At 30.4% G+C, this 18,265-nt stretch overlaps 1 protein-coding gene across 1 annotated transcript in view; it reads right to left on the bottom strand.

The window, feature by feature from the left end:
• Positions 1 to 18,265, bottom strand: part of LOC132563482 (voltage-dependent calcium channel type A subunit alpha-1-like) — a gene marked incomplete at its 3' end in the record, with an annotated part of 94,578 nt that overhangs the window by 16,068 nt on the left and 60,245 nt on the right. The window contains exons 25-32 of the mRNA XM_060228241.1: positions 12,726 to 12,822; positions 12,394 to 12,554; positions 12,108 to 12,251; positions 11,428 to 11,629; positions 10,889 to 11,050; positions 9,988 to 10,095; positions 8,787 to 8,945; positions 2,984 to 3,067 (exon numbers count right to left, since the gene is read on the bottom strand). Of these exons, the coding sequence (XP_060084224.1) occupies positions 2,984 to 3,067; positions 8,787 to 8,945; positions 9,988 to 10,095; positions 10,889 to 11,050; positions 11,428 to 11,629; positions 12,108 to 12,251; positions 12,394 to 12,554; positions 12,726 to 12,822 (1,117 nt within the window). The remainder of the gene's footprint in view (positions 1 to 2,983; positions 3,068 to 8,786; positions 8,946 to 9,987; positions 10,096 to 10,888; positions 11,051 to 11,427; positions 11,630 to 12,107; positions 12,252 to 12,393; positions 12,555 to 12,725; positions 12,823 to 18,265) is intronic.

The following is an 18,265-nucleotide window of genomic DNA, read 5'->3' on the forward strand; positions in this document are numbered from 1 at the left end:
ATCATCATATGGGCTCCTCACAGGATCTATACATAGCAAAAATGTCATTCCATAGTTATCTACGGATCTAGATCAGTGAGTAGCTTCCATCCAATGCAATGAGTATAACTGGCAGTTATCATTTCATTAAATGTTCATTCCTTCATTTTCATACAAATATTTTCATAAATTAATGAGTTTTAGATATGTGATAAGGTTTATATATAAACAAAAATAAATAATTAGTATTATTGCTTTCAAAAGAATTGTGAATGACACGTTTGTTCCGAGTGCATTTTGTGTATGACGAAATCAGTGAAACATTTCAAATTTCAATACAATAACTCATTAATAAGCTTTAAAAATCTTATTTACAATTTTTTTCACAAAGTTCAAAATTACAAGAAAGATGTACAAAAGCGTAAGCACCACCAAATACGTAACTCTTAAAACATACGTGAAGTTATTAACAAGAAAAATTGACAAAAAAAATCTTGAGAACAGTGAATACTGGATGAAAGCTGCCACGTGGTTTGCGGTAGATACACGGTGCCAGATCTACACAGAATTAATATTGTAGTACTTGGAAACAAACCTCATTTTCAGAGCCAGTAGGTGTTGGGGCGTTAAACTGCGCCATTATATTCTCCAAGTCAGAATAATAGGAAAGTCATTAATACACCAGGCATCTAAGCCTTTAATTTACGGTGATCAAATACACTTGTTATTTACCGTAAATAATCTATTTACAAGTGCATTTAATAGAATGCTACTACTAAATGTTGATATTAACACACATGTGCTTTACAGGAAAATGCTGCTAACAGTTTATTACATGTGCCCTCACTAATGGGTTTTTTTTATGGTAAATCACACAAACTTTATACTATCTTCCAGTAAACATTTAACGAGTGCTTTTATGCTATCTTCCAGTAAACATTTAATGACGAGTGCTTTTATGCTATCTTCCAGTAAACATTTAACGAGTGCTTTTACGCTATCTTCCAGTAAACATTTAATGACGAGTGCTTTTATGCTATCTTCCAGTAAACATTTAACGAGTGCTTTTACGCTATCTTCCAGTAAACATTTAACGACGAGTGCTTTTACGCTATCTTCCAGTAAACATTTAACGAGTGCTTTTACGCTATCTTCCAGTAAACATTTAATGACGAGTGCTTTTATGCTATCTTCCAGTTAACATTTAACGACGAGTGCTTTTGAGATTACAACATCAGGGTATATTAGCAAGAAGTGATTATATATACTAAAGGTTTTTTTTCTAAATTTTGTAGGAAATGTGCTTTTAATTTTGTATTAACACATTGTGTTATGAACAGGTGCTTGTTGATCTATATAATAAATGATTATGACAGGATCATGTGCTTACAAACCTCTGACTTTATCACCTCCAATATAGAATGGTAAAACACTATTTCAAATCACTGTTAACTTGTACAGAATCCACATTTTCAAAAAATCTACAATTTTGCTCAAAGCTTACTTTTTCTTATTTTAAAACTCTTTTCACATTATTACATAAACATCTATATCAGCAATTTTTCTGTAGCTAAAGAGGAAAACTGATCACTGAACGCTGTCAAACATTTAAAAGTATTGCTTTATTTTATTTAACTTTGATACATATTTCTGATTTATTGTAGATTTGTAGAATGTGCTTATACAGTCAAGATTTACTATACGGTTACTGAACATGTATCTACTGACGGGTATTTAAATGTGCTTTACTAACCTCTGTGTTAATCGCTTCCAACTCAGAAAATAGCACTTGATTACCCTGGTTTACGAAATAAACACTCAACATGTCTTCAATTTTTTTCATCTTACCTTGTGCCCTTTCTGATACCCTATGTTTTTATTCACTATTTGGTTAAGGACCAAAATCTAATATCTGTATCAAAGGTTTCAATGAATAGTTCAAAGCAAGTCAGATCTACTAGTACTACAAATTTATAATGACAAACTTTGATAAAATCAGCTCAGTTGACGTTCTTTGTGTGTCTTTTACTGTTAATCAGTGCTGGACACCATCAACTGTTTATATTAAAATATAAACTTTATTTACTTTACAACAATTGTGAAACAAGTTATGTCAACTTATACTAATCACTCTTGTTGGCCCGGATGTAAGCTTATATTATTGTAGTAAACTGGGCGTAGGAATAGAAACATTTCACGAACATGAGAGTTAATACTGTGTACAGTTTACCCTAGGAGCCCATGAGAGTTATATTACAAGTGAAAAAAATGTACAGAATCATACTCTACACATCAAAATTGGATAGACAAGATAAAGCCCTAGTTTTATTGTGTACCCCTACTTACTGTCCATTATTACAGAGTACCTGTGATGCTACCATCTGACTAGTAGTAAGTACCCACAGAGCTAGATATCACTAATATACACACAAGCAAATCAATCTTATAATCCGAACATTTGTTTATACATCACATATATATCAAATAGGACATGTCTTAAAGGAACATATCTTACAGAATATGATACTTTCAAATCATTAGTGTGTTTTAAAATAACAATACCATTCAGAAATGCTACATTTGTAATATTCTCATATCACAATAATCAATGACATTGATATGTATATAAGTTTAAAATTATGCTGTTTTCAGAAATTTCATTAACAATCTCTCAAGTGACATTTCTACCAAAAATGAAATGAAAGTACATTTTTTTCAGATTTCTTTATCAACACATTCTGCTGGTATTTTTGGATTATTACAAAAAAAAAAATACTTCCTTTCTGATACATTTGTAAGGTACCTGTTATAATCAAACCTCCATATACACAAATTATGTATTACCATTTACAAAGTAAGTGAAAAGGGTTTTTCTTTTAAAGATTTTAATGTTAAAACATTAAAATTGTCGCACCATATAAGTACCCACTCACATTTAGTGTTCTAGGTATCATATTTTAATTTTATCTAATAAAAAAAAAAAAATGCTTATGAAGACACTTACCCCAAATTCACTGACAAGGACGTCTATGATACTGCCGATAACTGTCACAAAGTCAAAGACATTCCAAGGATCTCGAAAGTAGTTCTGTAGAATTTGACAAACAATGAAATCAATACCGAGTTAGTTACTTGGAGGAGATAGTTCAGTACATGGTTTCTGATAAATCACACAATTACAAACACGGACATCACAGATATTCGTACTTCATATCATTATCACATACATGTATATCAAATTAATATTATGAACGATAAATCAATGATAGACATCGAGTATATAACTGTAATATTTAACTTTGTAGATAATTGTATAAAAGTGGTGGAAGTTAGCTTACATCTCATTAAAATATAAAATATGCATTGTTTTATCTAATGGAGTAAATATTACAAATTTAAATGACATTATGAGGTTTCAAAATCACTATTGTTAGAATCATCAAAGTTGTTATAATGTAAACAATATACACATGTAGTGATGAAGTGCTTCTCTAGCCGTTTGTATTGATATATGATAAAGCATTTAACCATCTAATGTTTTTAAAGAATCATTAATACATCATTGATCTTTTGAAAATATCTATTTATAGCAAATCAAATTAATTATCATACACATTTCAATAGAAATACCACATAAAACAACTGTGAGAGGAAACAGTCATTTTCAGTCAAGTCAGCATCACAAAAGACGAGAAGAGTTGGAGGACACGTGAAACATAGCGAACAAAATTGTAGTTGCAGGCCAATCTGTTAGACGTTATGCAAATTTATGGAAGTTGTGGTCATTGGTGGATTTTGTTGCTCGTACTGTAACTAATTAACATATTACCATATATGGAAATAGTAACTACATTTTAGGTATTCATCATTTATATATAAATAGAAATGTGCATGAACAATAAACAATTTATTATCTAATCGATAATATATCTACTTATTTATGTATCTATTCATTGTGAAAAATTGTATATGGGTGATACAGGTGTCCAGATTCTAAAATAACGTGCCAGTGTTCCAGACTTTAACTATCGAGTGTAAGTTATGCATAAATAGACTATGACATACGCATGACCACTATTCATATCTCTTGTGAAAGGTTAAATTAAACCTTATCAAGCTGGTAAAGATATCCATATGGACTTGGACATTCAAACATATTTCATGACATCACGATTTTTTTAAAAGAAAGCATATTACTTTGTGTAATATTTATTAACAGTACATGACCTTTAGGAAAATCACAAACTCTTATTTCCAAATATCTACTTAACCTTTCCAAAGAATTATTTAATTACTGATCCTAATTTTTTTTGATATCCTGTAAAATTACAACATTTATATATATTACAGATTTCACTGACTAATCCTATATATACATAGATACTGGTTTTGATGATCATGCACAAGACATGCAATATACATTCTACTAATACTAAAACAATTTCAATCATTCAGTTTCCTAGAGAGAAGGATATGTGGAGTCATTTTTAAAAGTTAAAACAGAAAATGGAACTGAAATTGAGATGGAATCAGTTGAAAATTTCATCTTGTTTCATTGTCCATGTTAACTTTCTACGACTGTAGAAGTATCAACGTCCATACACCTTTGCTTTTGTGATGTTGACCTGAAAACAGTATTGGAGGTTAACAGAATTTATTTAGGTGACAACAACCAGAGGAAAAGCTGTGAAAATAGCAAGTTGTCTCAAACATTTACCATAACTATAGACCCAGTTACTGTACATGTGGTGAAAACCACTGTTCTAAAAACAGATCCATTTTAACATACTGGATATTAAAGGGTAAGCTTACATTGTCTTCATTATCGATGCATTGTCCATTCAAAACACAATGACGTTTTGAAAATAAAATAAATCTTTATCTCATTTCATATTCAAAGAAATAGCAAGATTAATGTCATGAAATGTCGTCTTTATTTCATGACACCTATGCACTTTCAAGCTTCAAATTTTTTTTTTTTCAATAAATTACACCTTCCTTCGAAAGTTAACAATTTACGTGTATAAACATAAATTTCAGAAAAACAAAAATAAATTGCTTCTGTTTTATAACTCTAGATACATTTGATGCTAACAAATATTTTTTTACATTTTGTAGATATTTCCAATTTGTAGATCATTCAATATTAATTAATGCAGTGATAGTTCCGAACCATCTTACTGGAAAGCGTCCTGGAATTCGTAACCCAACTCTGATGGAACAAAAAGCAAAGAAAAGACTACAGCAGCCAACCTGATGGGGCACATCATGGTATCATAACATAAAGTTGCATGCTTAAATTGTTAACAATATCATACATAAGTGTACATAGTCAATAGAATAATAGGATGACTGTAATACGGAATCCATATAAATCAAAAACTTCTTGAAATGTACAAAATAAGACGGTTGACTAAAACGAGGTTAACTAAGGACATGTTGAGAGGGAATGTAGCGCATGTATAATATAATAATAAAATGTAACGTTTGGTAAATAACCGTCACTGGATATAATCAGCCACACTGAAGCGAAAACAAGGGGGGATAACTGGAGTGGATATGCCTTCATCTTTAAAACACATGGTGCAAATATATAAGATATATATATATCATATGCTTTCTTTATAATAAAACAGTGAATTTCAAACAAAAGACAAATGAAATGCGAATCTATATACATATATGGATTTATCAACCAATACCAAATGGGTGAAATGACGACATATAGGATTTCAAAACGATGACAATAACAGGAAATAAATGCAAGATTGTGCAACTATATATAACTCCCAAGTACTTCATTCATGCAAATATCACTTCTACAAAGTAATTTACTAATAATGAAAATTTAATGTATTTGGTTTTGTATCTAAAAACTGACAATAGTGAAAATACTTTGCGATTTGATGTATTGTTGTGAAACTCAAATATCATGGTAGTTCTGTGTTACACAAAGCCTCCACAACACTTTCAGATAAACAAATTTCCAACTGCATTTTCTACTTGTTGCCATCTAGCCAAAATCATATCTCTTTTCATTTTGTATCTTGTTACATAAAGCAAAGAGGTATTCAGTACAAAGTGTAATAAGACACCTGATTTTAATTAAGGTTATCTTTGTTGAAAAGGTTGAAAGATTTAATGATAATCTAGCTATGTGCATTGAAAGAAAGATGACATGAACAAAGGCTGACTGTTATAATGCTACTCCATGTTGAAGTTCTTCTGTGCTACACAAGAAAACCGTTGGCAAGAGAATGTATAGCTATACATGCATTCTTTGGATTCTTTACTTGAAATATCACTTCTTTATTGAGATGTGCTTTTCACTTGGTTTGAATGTCAAAATCACGAACACTGATATTTCCTGAGTAGAATATCAAATAAGTGAATATCGTTTAAAAATAAACAAGCTTTAATATTTTTAATATAAAAATGAAGAATCTCAATACCATAGATAACCTTAATAATAAACTTTCCAATAAAGGTTCAAATAGATTGATCAGAGTCAATTATCATGGGTGGTCAATTTATTAGGAAAGATCTATGTAATGAACACAGAAAAATGGATGTGATGAATCTATGTGTCAACACCACTACATAAAACAATAACATGGTATCGTTAGTCAAAACGCCAACAAAGAACAGCATTAACAATAAGTCATTTAAATACAGGGAAAACACACAAATATTTACAAAATCATGCAACTGATTAATTGACTGAAAAATGTCAAACAAACAGCATCATTACATTTTCAATTTCACAATCATTAAACCTTTTTGTACAAAATCATTCATCCAAATTTTTAAAGATTTATCTTAATGTTTCAAAGAAGACTGAGTCTATAGCTTCACTTCTCCAAAAGTAAAGAAATATTTGACAAGTTATATATACCTCAGATACACACATTGACTCTTGAAAATGAAAACTGTTTTGTTTGCTCTTCAACTCAACCAAAGTTTGAAATCATACGTAATAGGAAAAAGTATGAAAAGCTATTAAGTTGATAGTCAATCAACATTATATCAGGGTAAAAAGTTAGAGGGGGGTTCTACATTGTTTTACTGTCTTTAATATTAGTGAATAATTCATTCTAAGTCGTCCTCCAAATATAGTCTTGTACATTTATTATCAGATCTTTTTTCAAAGTGATTGATGTCACATTTTATAGAAATCTTCGTATACTGTAAAATTTTTTTATTTTTCCAGCACAATTCAATTTTTGTTTTTTGTGTAGAAAAAAAAAACACTTTTTGATTATGAATAAGTGTGAATGTTCAATTTGTGTAAAAAACGAAAGACAGTAACAATTTATGATGTTGAAGATTCTGGATTCAAGTACAGAGACCATAAAGACTTGATAAAATTCTTAATTCATAACCAGTAGCAAAATAACATCATTTTGCTTGGACAGTAAAAAAAAAGGATACGAAAAACAATATTATAGAAAAGATATCTACCAACAGAAACTGGACAGACATTGTGACATAAATGTCATATAAATTTCTTTCACATCTTTTACAAATTATTTGAACACATAAACATGGACAGGACTATTAAAGCAGAAAGCAACATTCAGTTACGGAGAGACAAAAGCAGTGATGTTAATCATTCATGGACATCGTATATACAACCATATTAGTGTCTATTATGTACTACATGTAATGATCCCAACCTTATTACAGGAACTTTGATTAAGTATTGAATATATCGTTTTCTTATTACACAATTTCTGTGAAAATCTTCAGTCGATTTATAATTAGAAATTCATACAATTCACTGACAGATAGATCATTTTCATCTGATTTCAAACATGTGTATCTGGCAAAGGAATCAGGCAAATTTAAAAAAAAAAAAAAGAAAAAGCTGACAAAAATGTGATGTAACTATAACTACAAAAACAAATTTGTATTTAAAAATATTAATGATTATTGAATTTATTATCAATATTGGTTTAAAGAATATAAATCATATTTTTGAGAAGTTCAAATTTCTGATATTTTCGAAAGATGGACTCGTATCTTAGAATTGGAACTAATACAGGAAACCATATTCCGTTTCTGGATTTTAGTCAAATAGACATCCTTTATATTTTGTTTTATTCAAATATTTATCAAAAGTAACTACTACAAATATGTATAAAAAGAGACAACATTATTGGGGTTTAGCACTAACGAGGCAATCTTACATCAGCTGGACTAAGTTTCTACAGTCTAAATGGTACATGGGTGGAAATAGGTATTGGTGAAGTTAAATAAGAGCATGCAAATAAATAATTGTTGAGGAATATCCTATTTCCACAAAATTTCTTCATATCAATCAACTTAAAACCACCAAATTAATTACCAAACAACCACTGATTTAACCAATCAAATTAGAACTTTATATAAATATATACACATATAAAAACAGAAATGAATGTGTGGCTGTGAGTTGGTGATATAGAATGTATGACACTGATGGCTGACACGTAAATTAAAGATGAAGGCATATCCACTCAGCGGCACTGCACAAAATCGCACTGGGACAACACCCATGGGTGGATAACAGCCCCGGGTAGTCTGTTTTCTAAACAATGATGTCATTACTTTAGTGATCAAGGGAGGTAACAGAATGGAAATCATTCTAATTTTGAAGCAGATATGATTTTTGTACTTTCGAAGCCAAATATGGAAAGTACGGGCAGTATAAAAACAGAATACCCAGGTTTTGTGGTTAAGGGTGTATGTCAGTGACATATAGTAATTAAATTAACGACTGAAAAACAAAGGAGGTTGACGAGTTTAACAGACTGTTTTCCGCAAACCTTTATTCCAAACGCTAGTATCTTGAGGACACACTCGATGGTGAATAGAACCGTGAATACGATATTTATTGAAATTAGAACCCTTTCGTATTGAGTTGAAGCCGCTGTTAAATCAACATCGTTGCCCTGTGTACCATCAAATTGGCTTTGGTTAGTGAACTGAAAATTAAGCAGGTTAGAAAACAAGCAGAGATTAAAACCATCTTCCATATCACACATCATTCTATCTGAAATCAGCTTGCTATTGGATATGTATTTGTAAAAGAAGGGTTAATTTTAAGAAAAGAAATGCTTTAATTCAGAAAACAAATATTCATCGAGGGGTGCCGATTTCAAATAGAAAACCAAAAGGAGAGAACTTTAATTAGAAATACTACGCACATACATGTATATCTTTATCAGATTAAACAATCTAAAGTCATCTCCTTTTGTAAGTCATCATTCAGTATTAGGTATGTATTTGGACAATGCAATAAGTTGTGCTACATTTTTATAAGATCTAATATCGTGCAACAAGGCAGGCCCAAGTCTCCACATCACCTAGCAACCAATGTCATGGTAACCATAATTCTATATTTTGTGAATAATAGGCAAAATAGCATGACTGAAAATATACTTGTATGAAAATTATCCTGGCTACATTTCAGTTTTTGTAAACGATCTATTTACAAAATGATAATGTATCAACATATCTTTGTAATTTTTATACAAGTATAAATATAAACATCACTTTTTCGAAAAATCGGTTATCAGGCAATGTGACCTTGACATTGGTGAAAAGTTACTTGGTGATTATCATACACTAGAAATACCCAGATCCAAAGATTCAGTGAAAGTCTACGTTTCTATTCATACCAGGGTAATGAAAATTCATTCCTCTTCATATACAAAACGTGTCATTTATGACATCCAATGTTGGGATAAACAAATTTCTATTATTTTCTTTTTTATAAACATTCTGTCAAAATACAGTATCAAAACACCAAGAAAAAGCACATACTTTTATAACAATTTAAACAAAAAAAAAGAAAAAGAAAAGAATTAAAAAAACCAAATTCAAATCTCAAAGAGATAATCAATTGAAAAACATATGTAAATCTTTAAATGAATTTTCAAACAAACCCTTGTTACAAGTTGGTGATGGATATGAAAAGTACACAAAATAAATGAATACCCCATGACCTACGACCTATGACCTTACCCTGCCAAACCCTATTAGCTTGAGAGTACACTCTATGGTGAACATAACCGTAAAACCACTATTAAGGTATTTCAAGATCTTCTTGTAGTCTTCTGGCTGCAGATTATACTGGATGGTAAGGAGAGAAGATTTTGTCAAGGTAACAAAATAAAACGTTTTCATAGCAACAAAATATAAAATATAACCTTGTTTTAATCGGTGCAATACAGAATTGGAGGTGATAAACCTGCCAGAAGTGATAGAAAAAAAAATCCTCAATTTTTTTCCATATCATTCAGTTAGCTACTAAAGAGAATTTCCTAGCACTCACTGTATTACTCAAACTGTAATCTCATTCTGACTATCTTCCTTTTCGTAAAATCTGTAACTAATTTAAATGTACTGCAAAAGGCAAATTTTGAAACATACATCACAAATAAAAGCACCTGAACTCAAACTGCCTAGACTGTTGTCCTGTTGACATGAATATCTTTCTGTCCATATACATTTGGTCAATTTATGTATACAGCTGAAACCTTTTTCATTTCAATCTCCATCAAAATACCAGCATGTCATTTCATCATAATCAGTTCATATCTTTTTTGTTCCGGACACACATTTCCCCGATGTAATTTGATAAAGCAAAATTACAAAATGAAACAAAGCAAATTTGACAATTTTTTCAAGAAATAAGTCATGATGAAATCAAGATATGAACCTATATTTGTGATTATGTTTTGAAAATAAATTTCTATCCGACAGGTTCAAATAAACAATACTTGTAATAGAAATGTGAACAACAAAATGGAACTAACATTACCATCCAGTCTTTCTTCGTTAACATATTAATTATATAACTTTCACCATACTTAAATATATTTCATGGTATAAGAATGGCCATTCAATAGAGATTAACACTTACCTTCATCATTAATACTATCGTATTTAGTGTAATTAATGTCATGACAAAATATTCAAATTTTTGGGAGACGACCAGGCGCCAGACTCGATACTTGGCCGTCCCCTTCTGTGGCATATAGCGACTGGTTGGGCGTGCATTTATTGCGTAGTCTATGCACTGTTTCTGAAATGAAAAATGGCATCACGACATGATATACATCCTTGAGATAGACATAGTACAATTTTAGTAATTACATGAACAAACATGATGCTACGAAATTGCTTTTTTGTCCCTATGTAAAGAATTATTTCAGAAATATCTTACTGCGCACTTTTTTATTTTGTGATGAAAAAATTGTAGCATTGCTATTTCAGTGAATGAAACAGAACTGCGAAAAATAGATATCTAGCAAATAAAATTGATAGAAAGAACTAGAAGCCATTATATGGCTTTCTTAAAAAGAATATCTATTTTGCTTTGAACTTTTGATAGAACAATGAAAATTTGAACCACAGAGTGAAAAAGAACAACTAACATTTCAAACAAAGGGAGATAACTACCTGATTTTTGTCCAGATCCTGGTCTCCTAGGTCACTTTCTCCCTGCTCTTGGAATGTTATAATGATTAAGGCCACAAATATGTTCACAAAGAAGAATGGAAAGACAACAAAGAAAAACACATAGAAGATGGCCATCTCCATTCGATATCCAGGTTTTGGCCCCCTATCCTCTACTGTCGAGTCCATGGAGTTCTTGAGCACGCTGAAACATAGAAAACAGCATTTTCCAAAATCAATATTTTCAGAAATAAAATATTTCTTCAGTCTTATGTTTTCATTTATTTCAGTTGGTAATGATGATTTTGAATGAAACTGATTACTATCAAATTGATTATAAGTCAACTACAAGTTTTCATTAAATTTCACACCTGATTACAGATATGTCAGTAATTTTTAGCAGAGATTAGCATAAAATGGTATAACACTATATTTAGCTTCAATCAGAATGTCATAATCATCTCAAGTCAAAAACTACAAAAATATTTCCCACATATTTTTCCATACAAGTCTGTTTTGTGTTTGAATCAACTGTTAGCTTTTTTCCCCATATCAAATCATAAAAGTTTTTGTTTCAATATCTGATAAATTAAACTTGTATCAAAGAAAATATTCTGTAATACTCATGAAATATGCGTGACATTCTAGAGGAAACCATCTAATCTTGTCTTTTTATCACATACTCAGGCCAGCCCTCTCCAGTGGTGACCGTAAACAATGTTAGCATGGCAAACACTATGTTGTCGTAGTGGAAATCCTGCCGTTGCCACTTCCTATCTTTCACTACTGGGGAGTCAGCTCCTTCCTCATAAGAGAAATATTGGCCTCTGGAAAGTACAAAATGTAAACGGGTTTCAATTTCAATAGATCTGACTAAAGACTTCTGTTTTCTAGGATAAAACCTAAATATGATATTGATCAGATATCATTTCACTTGAAGTTACTGGAGATGTTTTTTAGAACACATACTGGCATTCTTTCTTAGTTTCCTTCGACTCATCAGTACAGAAGAAGAATTTTCCCTTGAACAGCTGAACAGCTATAACAGCAAAGATGAACTGGAACAACATGTACACGATGAGGATGTTTGAAACATTCTTCAAGGAATTCACTACACAGTCAAATACCGCCTGGGGAAAAGAAAAGAAAAAAAATCACATTAATTCCACTCTATACATACTTTTTAAAACATATGCAAAACTTTGACAAGAAATAAATTTCAATCATTTTCAGTTCTTGGCGTGAACTGATTTGTCCGATTCAAGACTCCATTTATCTAAGTCAGTGTGTTTGATACGTACCTTAAGTTTTGGTACTCTGTTGATAGTTTTAAGAGGACGAAGCACTCGAAGCACCCTCAGAGATTTGATGGTATTCAGGTTTTTACTCGCACCGTCACTGTGAAAAGAACATAAGATACTACTTTTCCAACAAATCATCAGAAAACTTCAGATCTTCATGATAACAAGCAAGAGACTAAGCATAAAGAGATAGAAATCAGAAAGGAGGGTTGGAGCAAAAAAGTGTAAGGTAAAATTGCTAAGGGAAATAATCAGACTGACTTAAGGGTGTACGCTACCTTACTCTAGCAACCAAATAGATCATTAATGTATGAAATTTAATTGACTGATATATTTGTTATATGTACCTGTACATTTGTACAAGAACATACTCACTGATAAATCTACTGTAATGTTTATCTATTACATTTGACAATTTTGAAATCAAAGGTAGACAACTCTAACAAGTAAACATCACGAAAAATAATGTGTAAGGTAGCATATGAACCATGTAAAAAGGTGAAATGTGTGCAAAAGAATTATGAAGAGCAAGAAAGAATGGAGTTGTATAAAATTAAACAGGTTGTGAACAGTTGAGATAAGCTGTTCAGGAAATAAAGTCAAGAAATAATACTAGCTATTAAAAAACAAGGAAACTTGTATGGTGTAACTAAAAAGACATGGAAAAAAGATTAATTCAAATGTGGTAAAACAACATATTTAAAGTGGAAAAATCTAGAGAATAGATTCAGTATTCTAAAATTGATTACTACAGAAATCAAGCAATATTCGGGATGGGAACTTTTGTCTCAAGCTAAAATCCTCTTTACTGGAACTTGTCATTGTGAGTATATCAGCCCTTCAGGTAATGTATTTGTTATTTGTAAGAGATGTCTAAAGTAATACCAAATCCCTCTCACTCACAACAGTAAGATGACAAAGAGAATACAAAGATAACTCTAAAGAGACCATTTTCACCCTGATTCTACCAGCATGAAATCTGAGCTTGTTCAAAGTTCCACTTGGTCACTGTCTTCATATGACCCTGGCTGTTGCAAGGATGTCAAAGTCTGTTTGTCAATCTTTGTGTGATGTTTGAACGAGATCCATTCAAAACAAAAGTGATGACAAAAGATGGAAAAAGATTTCTAAAAGTATAAATGGTAATATTGACCATACAATCTTGAAAGTGAAAGTATTTTCAGAATCAACCTTTGTGTGAACAGTGTAACAAAAATCTATATTTATAAATAGCTCTGATGACCTTGACCTAGATCCTAGCAAAATGAAAACTGGGGAAATTTTCTAAGCATTCCAGTATAAAAATTTGAGTAAATAAGAATTGGAATATATCCATCAAGAAATTTAAAAAAGGTGAATTATATAAAGACTGTGTTTTAGATATCAAGTATTTCAATCAACTCTAAAACCACCAACTGGAAAAGATAATTATTTAATATTTACAGTTGCAAGAACTGGTAAATTTTTTCTAAATCTGAATTCTTTAAGGCCATCTTTTAAAGAAGTGAACACATGTCATAAGGATTAACTTTTAAGTAATGTCAGCTTACAAACTACAAAAATGTAAAATATTTCTAACAGATCCTTAAAAGTTCTAAGTTACCACTAAACCAGTAATTGATAAGACAATTTCTGACTGATCCACTCTTGAGCATATTGTCAACCAGTATTTAACTCCTTTACAATGGAAAGAGATTGTGACTAGAGTATCTCTGTATCTAGATTTTGACATTTTCTTCTACCAGTTTTAGTTTTACTCATTCTCCGCCTCGATTTCAACATTAAGTGCCTTTGCATCACTGCCAAATCCTAGAAGGATGAAAGAGATGTATGATGCAGTTGGACTCCTTATTTGACTGTTCTGCATCAAAGGTACTTTGATTTGCATCTTTTGTACAATTTTTGTACAACATATATATCACAACTAATACACCTGTATACTGTCAAGACTCTTGTCTCTTAAGTTTTCAGTGTTTTGCTGAATTCAAAGATTAAATGAAAATTGCTAAAAAAATACCTTTGAAAACTAAATTGTTACAGAAAATGATATTTTGTTTTATGGTTTCTGTCAAAAATATACCATTTTTGCTTTAAAATTTTTGTGAAACTAGGGAAATTTGAACAATTGAAATAAACAATAAATACAGATATAACTTATTTCAACATTAGTACTAGATCTGTGAATCATGCCATATCATCAATGATCTCACAATTTCTCAAATGATCAGTCGATGATCATAGCCTCTATGGAATCCTGGGTAGATTATCTGAATATTTTAATAATGTGACAAGCTCACAAAGGTTATTTCAATTCAAATTAGGATAACCTTTATTTGGTAGGAACAGTCAGAATTTCAAACTATCAAATTATCAAATGATGTATGATTAGGAAGTCTACACATTTTACTAAAAAAATTTCAATCATGAATGGCAATCATCCAAACTGATATTTTGATGGTTTCAAGTACAACCAAACATTAGGAATAAATATTATGTACTTTTCAGAAAAGATGTATAAATGGATTGTCAATTTCATCATTAACATTATCTTTTTGTAGTTATTCTATTTCACTTCAGACTCAAAAGCACAGGAAGAAATGATAAGAACTGGATATAGAGAACAGGGGAGGACAAAAATAAGTGGGGCACTAAAGTTAGGGTAAGTATTACATAATGTAAAAAAAGATGGATTACATTCAACTATGGAAAGCATCACATCTGGAAAAATGAATTAATAAAAAGGTGGGACAAAGTCAAGTTTAAGTAAATATTATATCATAAAAATCAGGTTTTAAAAGTAAAACCTCAGATCTATTCTAAATTGATACAAGAACTCATTCAATCCTGTATGGTAATTGTATGTGATTTCAACAAGAAATACAGCAATATACTTTATACATGGCTGAAAACATACGGGGGCAGAATTTAAAAAAAAAAAAAAAACATTTCTTTGTAACAGACCACCATGGAAAGAAACTTATTACAAAAGAAAAAGATTTTAAGACGTTTACACTAATGATAATACCACCAAACAGACAATTAAGCTTACTCATAAACCTCATAATGATCTAACATATATCAAATAACTACTTGGATGAAAAATAAGACATTGAATATCAATCCCTACTGACAGATTATATGATATATTTCAAGGACTCAACACTTTAACATACAAACCGCAGCATGATTTCAAATAAATATGTTCTATTATACTTTTTTTTATGACTTCCACATTTTCTGTTTATCTTTAATACAGTAATTCCCGTCAATACTGTGTTGATGAATCATCTAATTCAGCACTAAGGTTTAATAACCAAAGTTACAGGAAACTGTGATCCTTGTACATTGAATGATGCTAAATCATGCTTAATCATTGCTAAATACCTGATAACATTTGTCATGCATTTAAGTGAGTCAATGTAATGAAAAAAAATGTTTGTGTATTATAGTATTGTATGTTAAGTGTATTGAGATACAGTGGCACATCATGTCCAAATTTTATCACAAAAATAACACAAAATATATACGTAAATTACAGAAGATATTGATTCTATGATGTCAAAATGACAGTGAAGATATCAAAACAGCAGTGATTTAAAGTTTTCAGACCTAAATAAAATTACAAATTATGACAGCATTGGACAAACAGAATAGAATAGAAAACAGATGAAGATTGAAAATGTCACAGATTTAAGAGATGTTCTTAATTCTTTATAAAAGATATGAGAGGTTAACATAAAAAAAATAAGTATCTGATATTTAAATTCTGGTCCAACAGAACTTGGTAAATGTGAAAAGGTCAATTCTGTTGACAGAACATACTTGAAGTTGCATTGATTTTGAACAAAAACTTCTTGAATCCCTGTGAATAAGAACCATTTGTTGTGACAAGTACCAATGCTATCATTGTCTGTAATTACTGCCTGCTTTCACTGACATATTATCATTTACATTTTATTATTGTTCTTACATTTCGTAAAACTATCATATTCTCCTATATATGCATGCTATAATTGTTTACAATTTATTGTTAGCTATCTCAGTACACTAAATAACAAATACTGTTAATTCTAAAAGACGTACAAATCAACATTCATCAAGTATCCTAAAATCCAACAACATATAAAAAAAGTGTAACAAATATATTCATATAATGCTGGTCAAGTTCCCTCACAATCTTATTAATGGTCAAACTTTTTCTATTTTTATCCAACCAAATCTTATGAACAGACATCTATTTTTTTATGGTCTCTCCCACACTTCCCTTAGATTTTCAAAACCACATTTTCTGTCATGAAAATTACCTCCCACACTGAAATTATTTGATACTATTCTTCATCTAGTGTGCAATGAAATATTATATATATCATAGCAGGCAATCACATTGCATTATTACCACTGACAATAACCTTGTTCCAAACGTCAGGATTTCATTGCTCAGAGACTTTTGAGTAAGGTAGATTGACAACTTATCACTCCATAAATACGTGGTCATACAAAAAAAACATTGTTTGTTATACAAATGTATATGCTGAAACCAGACATCTGTTAAACTCACTTAAAAGCAAAGTAGTAACTTACTGTTATCTCCTCGATTTAAGACTATCAACAAATCTTTCTGTCTGAGTTTAACAGTAATGCCCGATAATAAATTCCAGTAACACATGCTACATCAATGTCTTTAATTAGAAAGAAATACATATGTAATATGTACTATTAACTAAATATTTATGAAGACTTCAAAGAAAATAGGCAAATATTTGGATGTCAGATTTGTGTCGGTGTCTAACTGTCCAATGTTAAAACTACAGGTGCTTGTGCTAATTAATGGTATTAATGCTTTCTTTCTATAGTAAACATTTCATGGAATAGTCTAATCAATGTGGTGAGAATTAAAGTGTAGAAAAAGTCTATCTTTAGAGAAAAATTGTCATGCAGAGAATATATGTAACCAATTACCCATTGCTTATAATGAAAGAAGAAATGATATGAGGATTACAATGAGAAAATATAGTTCAGTACAATTTTCTACAATTATTTGTCCAACAATATCATTTAAATTAATTTGAAGAAGCAAACTTCACACATCTTTATTTACATTAATTGCTTATAAAAATACATGTTGATATTAAAAGGATATTAAGTTTAGATTTTTGTTTAAAAAATTATCATGCTTTATTTTCAACTGTGTGAAATATTAATTACACATCCTTGCTTAGGGCTGCTTCATTCTGTTTACTCAGTTTAGTGCATAAAGCTTAAAATTGAAATTAATTATTTCAAATAATATATTATATAATGTACAAAATCATTAAGTTTGTATGGTTTGTATGAAAAATTTGAATGTGTTCATCCTAACAAATAAGTGAAAAGAAGAAAATTTGAATGAAAAATTTGAATACGTGTTCAACCTAACGCATGACGTGAAAAGATGAACTTCATGCAAAACATAAAATCTACTGAAAAATGTGTATCAGATTTATAATTCAAACATAACCTTCGAGTTTGATCAACTTTGATAAATATTACGAAAGTGAAAT

Source organism: Ylistrum balloti, unplaced genomic scaffold (genome assembly GCF_031769215.1).
Source record: "Ylistrum balloti isolate Yb309-2 unplaced genomic scaffold, AGI_CSIRO_Ybal_v1 Utg371740, whole genome shotgun sequence".
Lineage (NCBI taxonomy): Eukaryota > Metazoa > Mollusca > Bivalvia > Pectinida > Pectinidae > Ylistrum > Ylistrum balloti.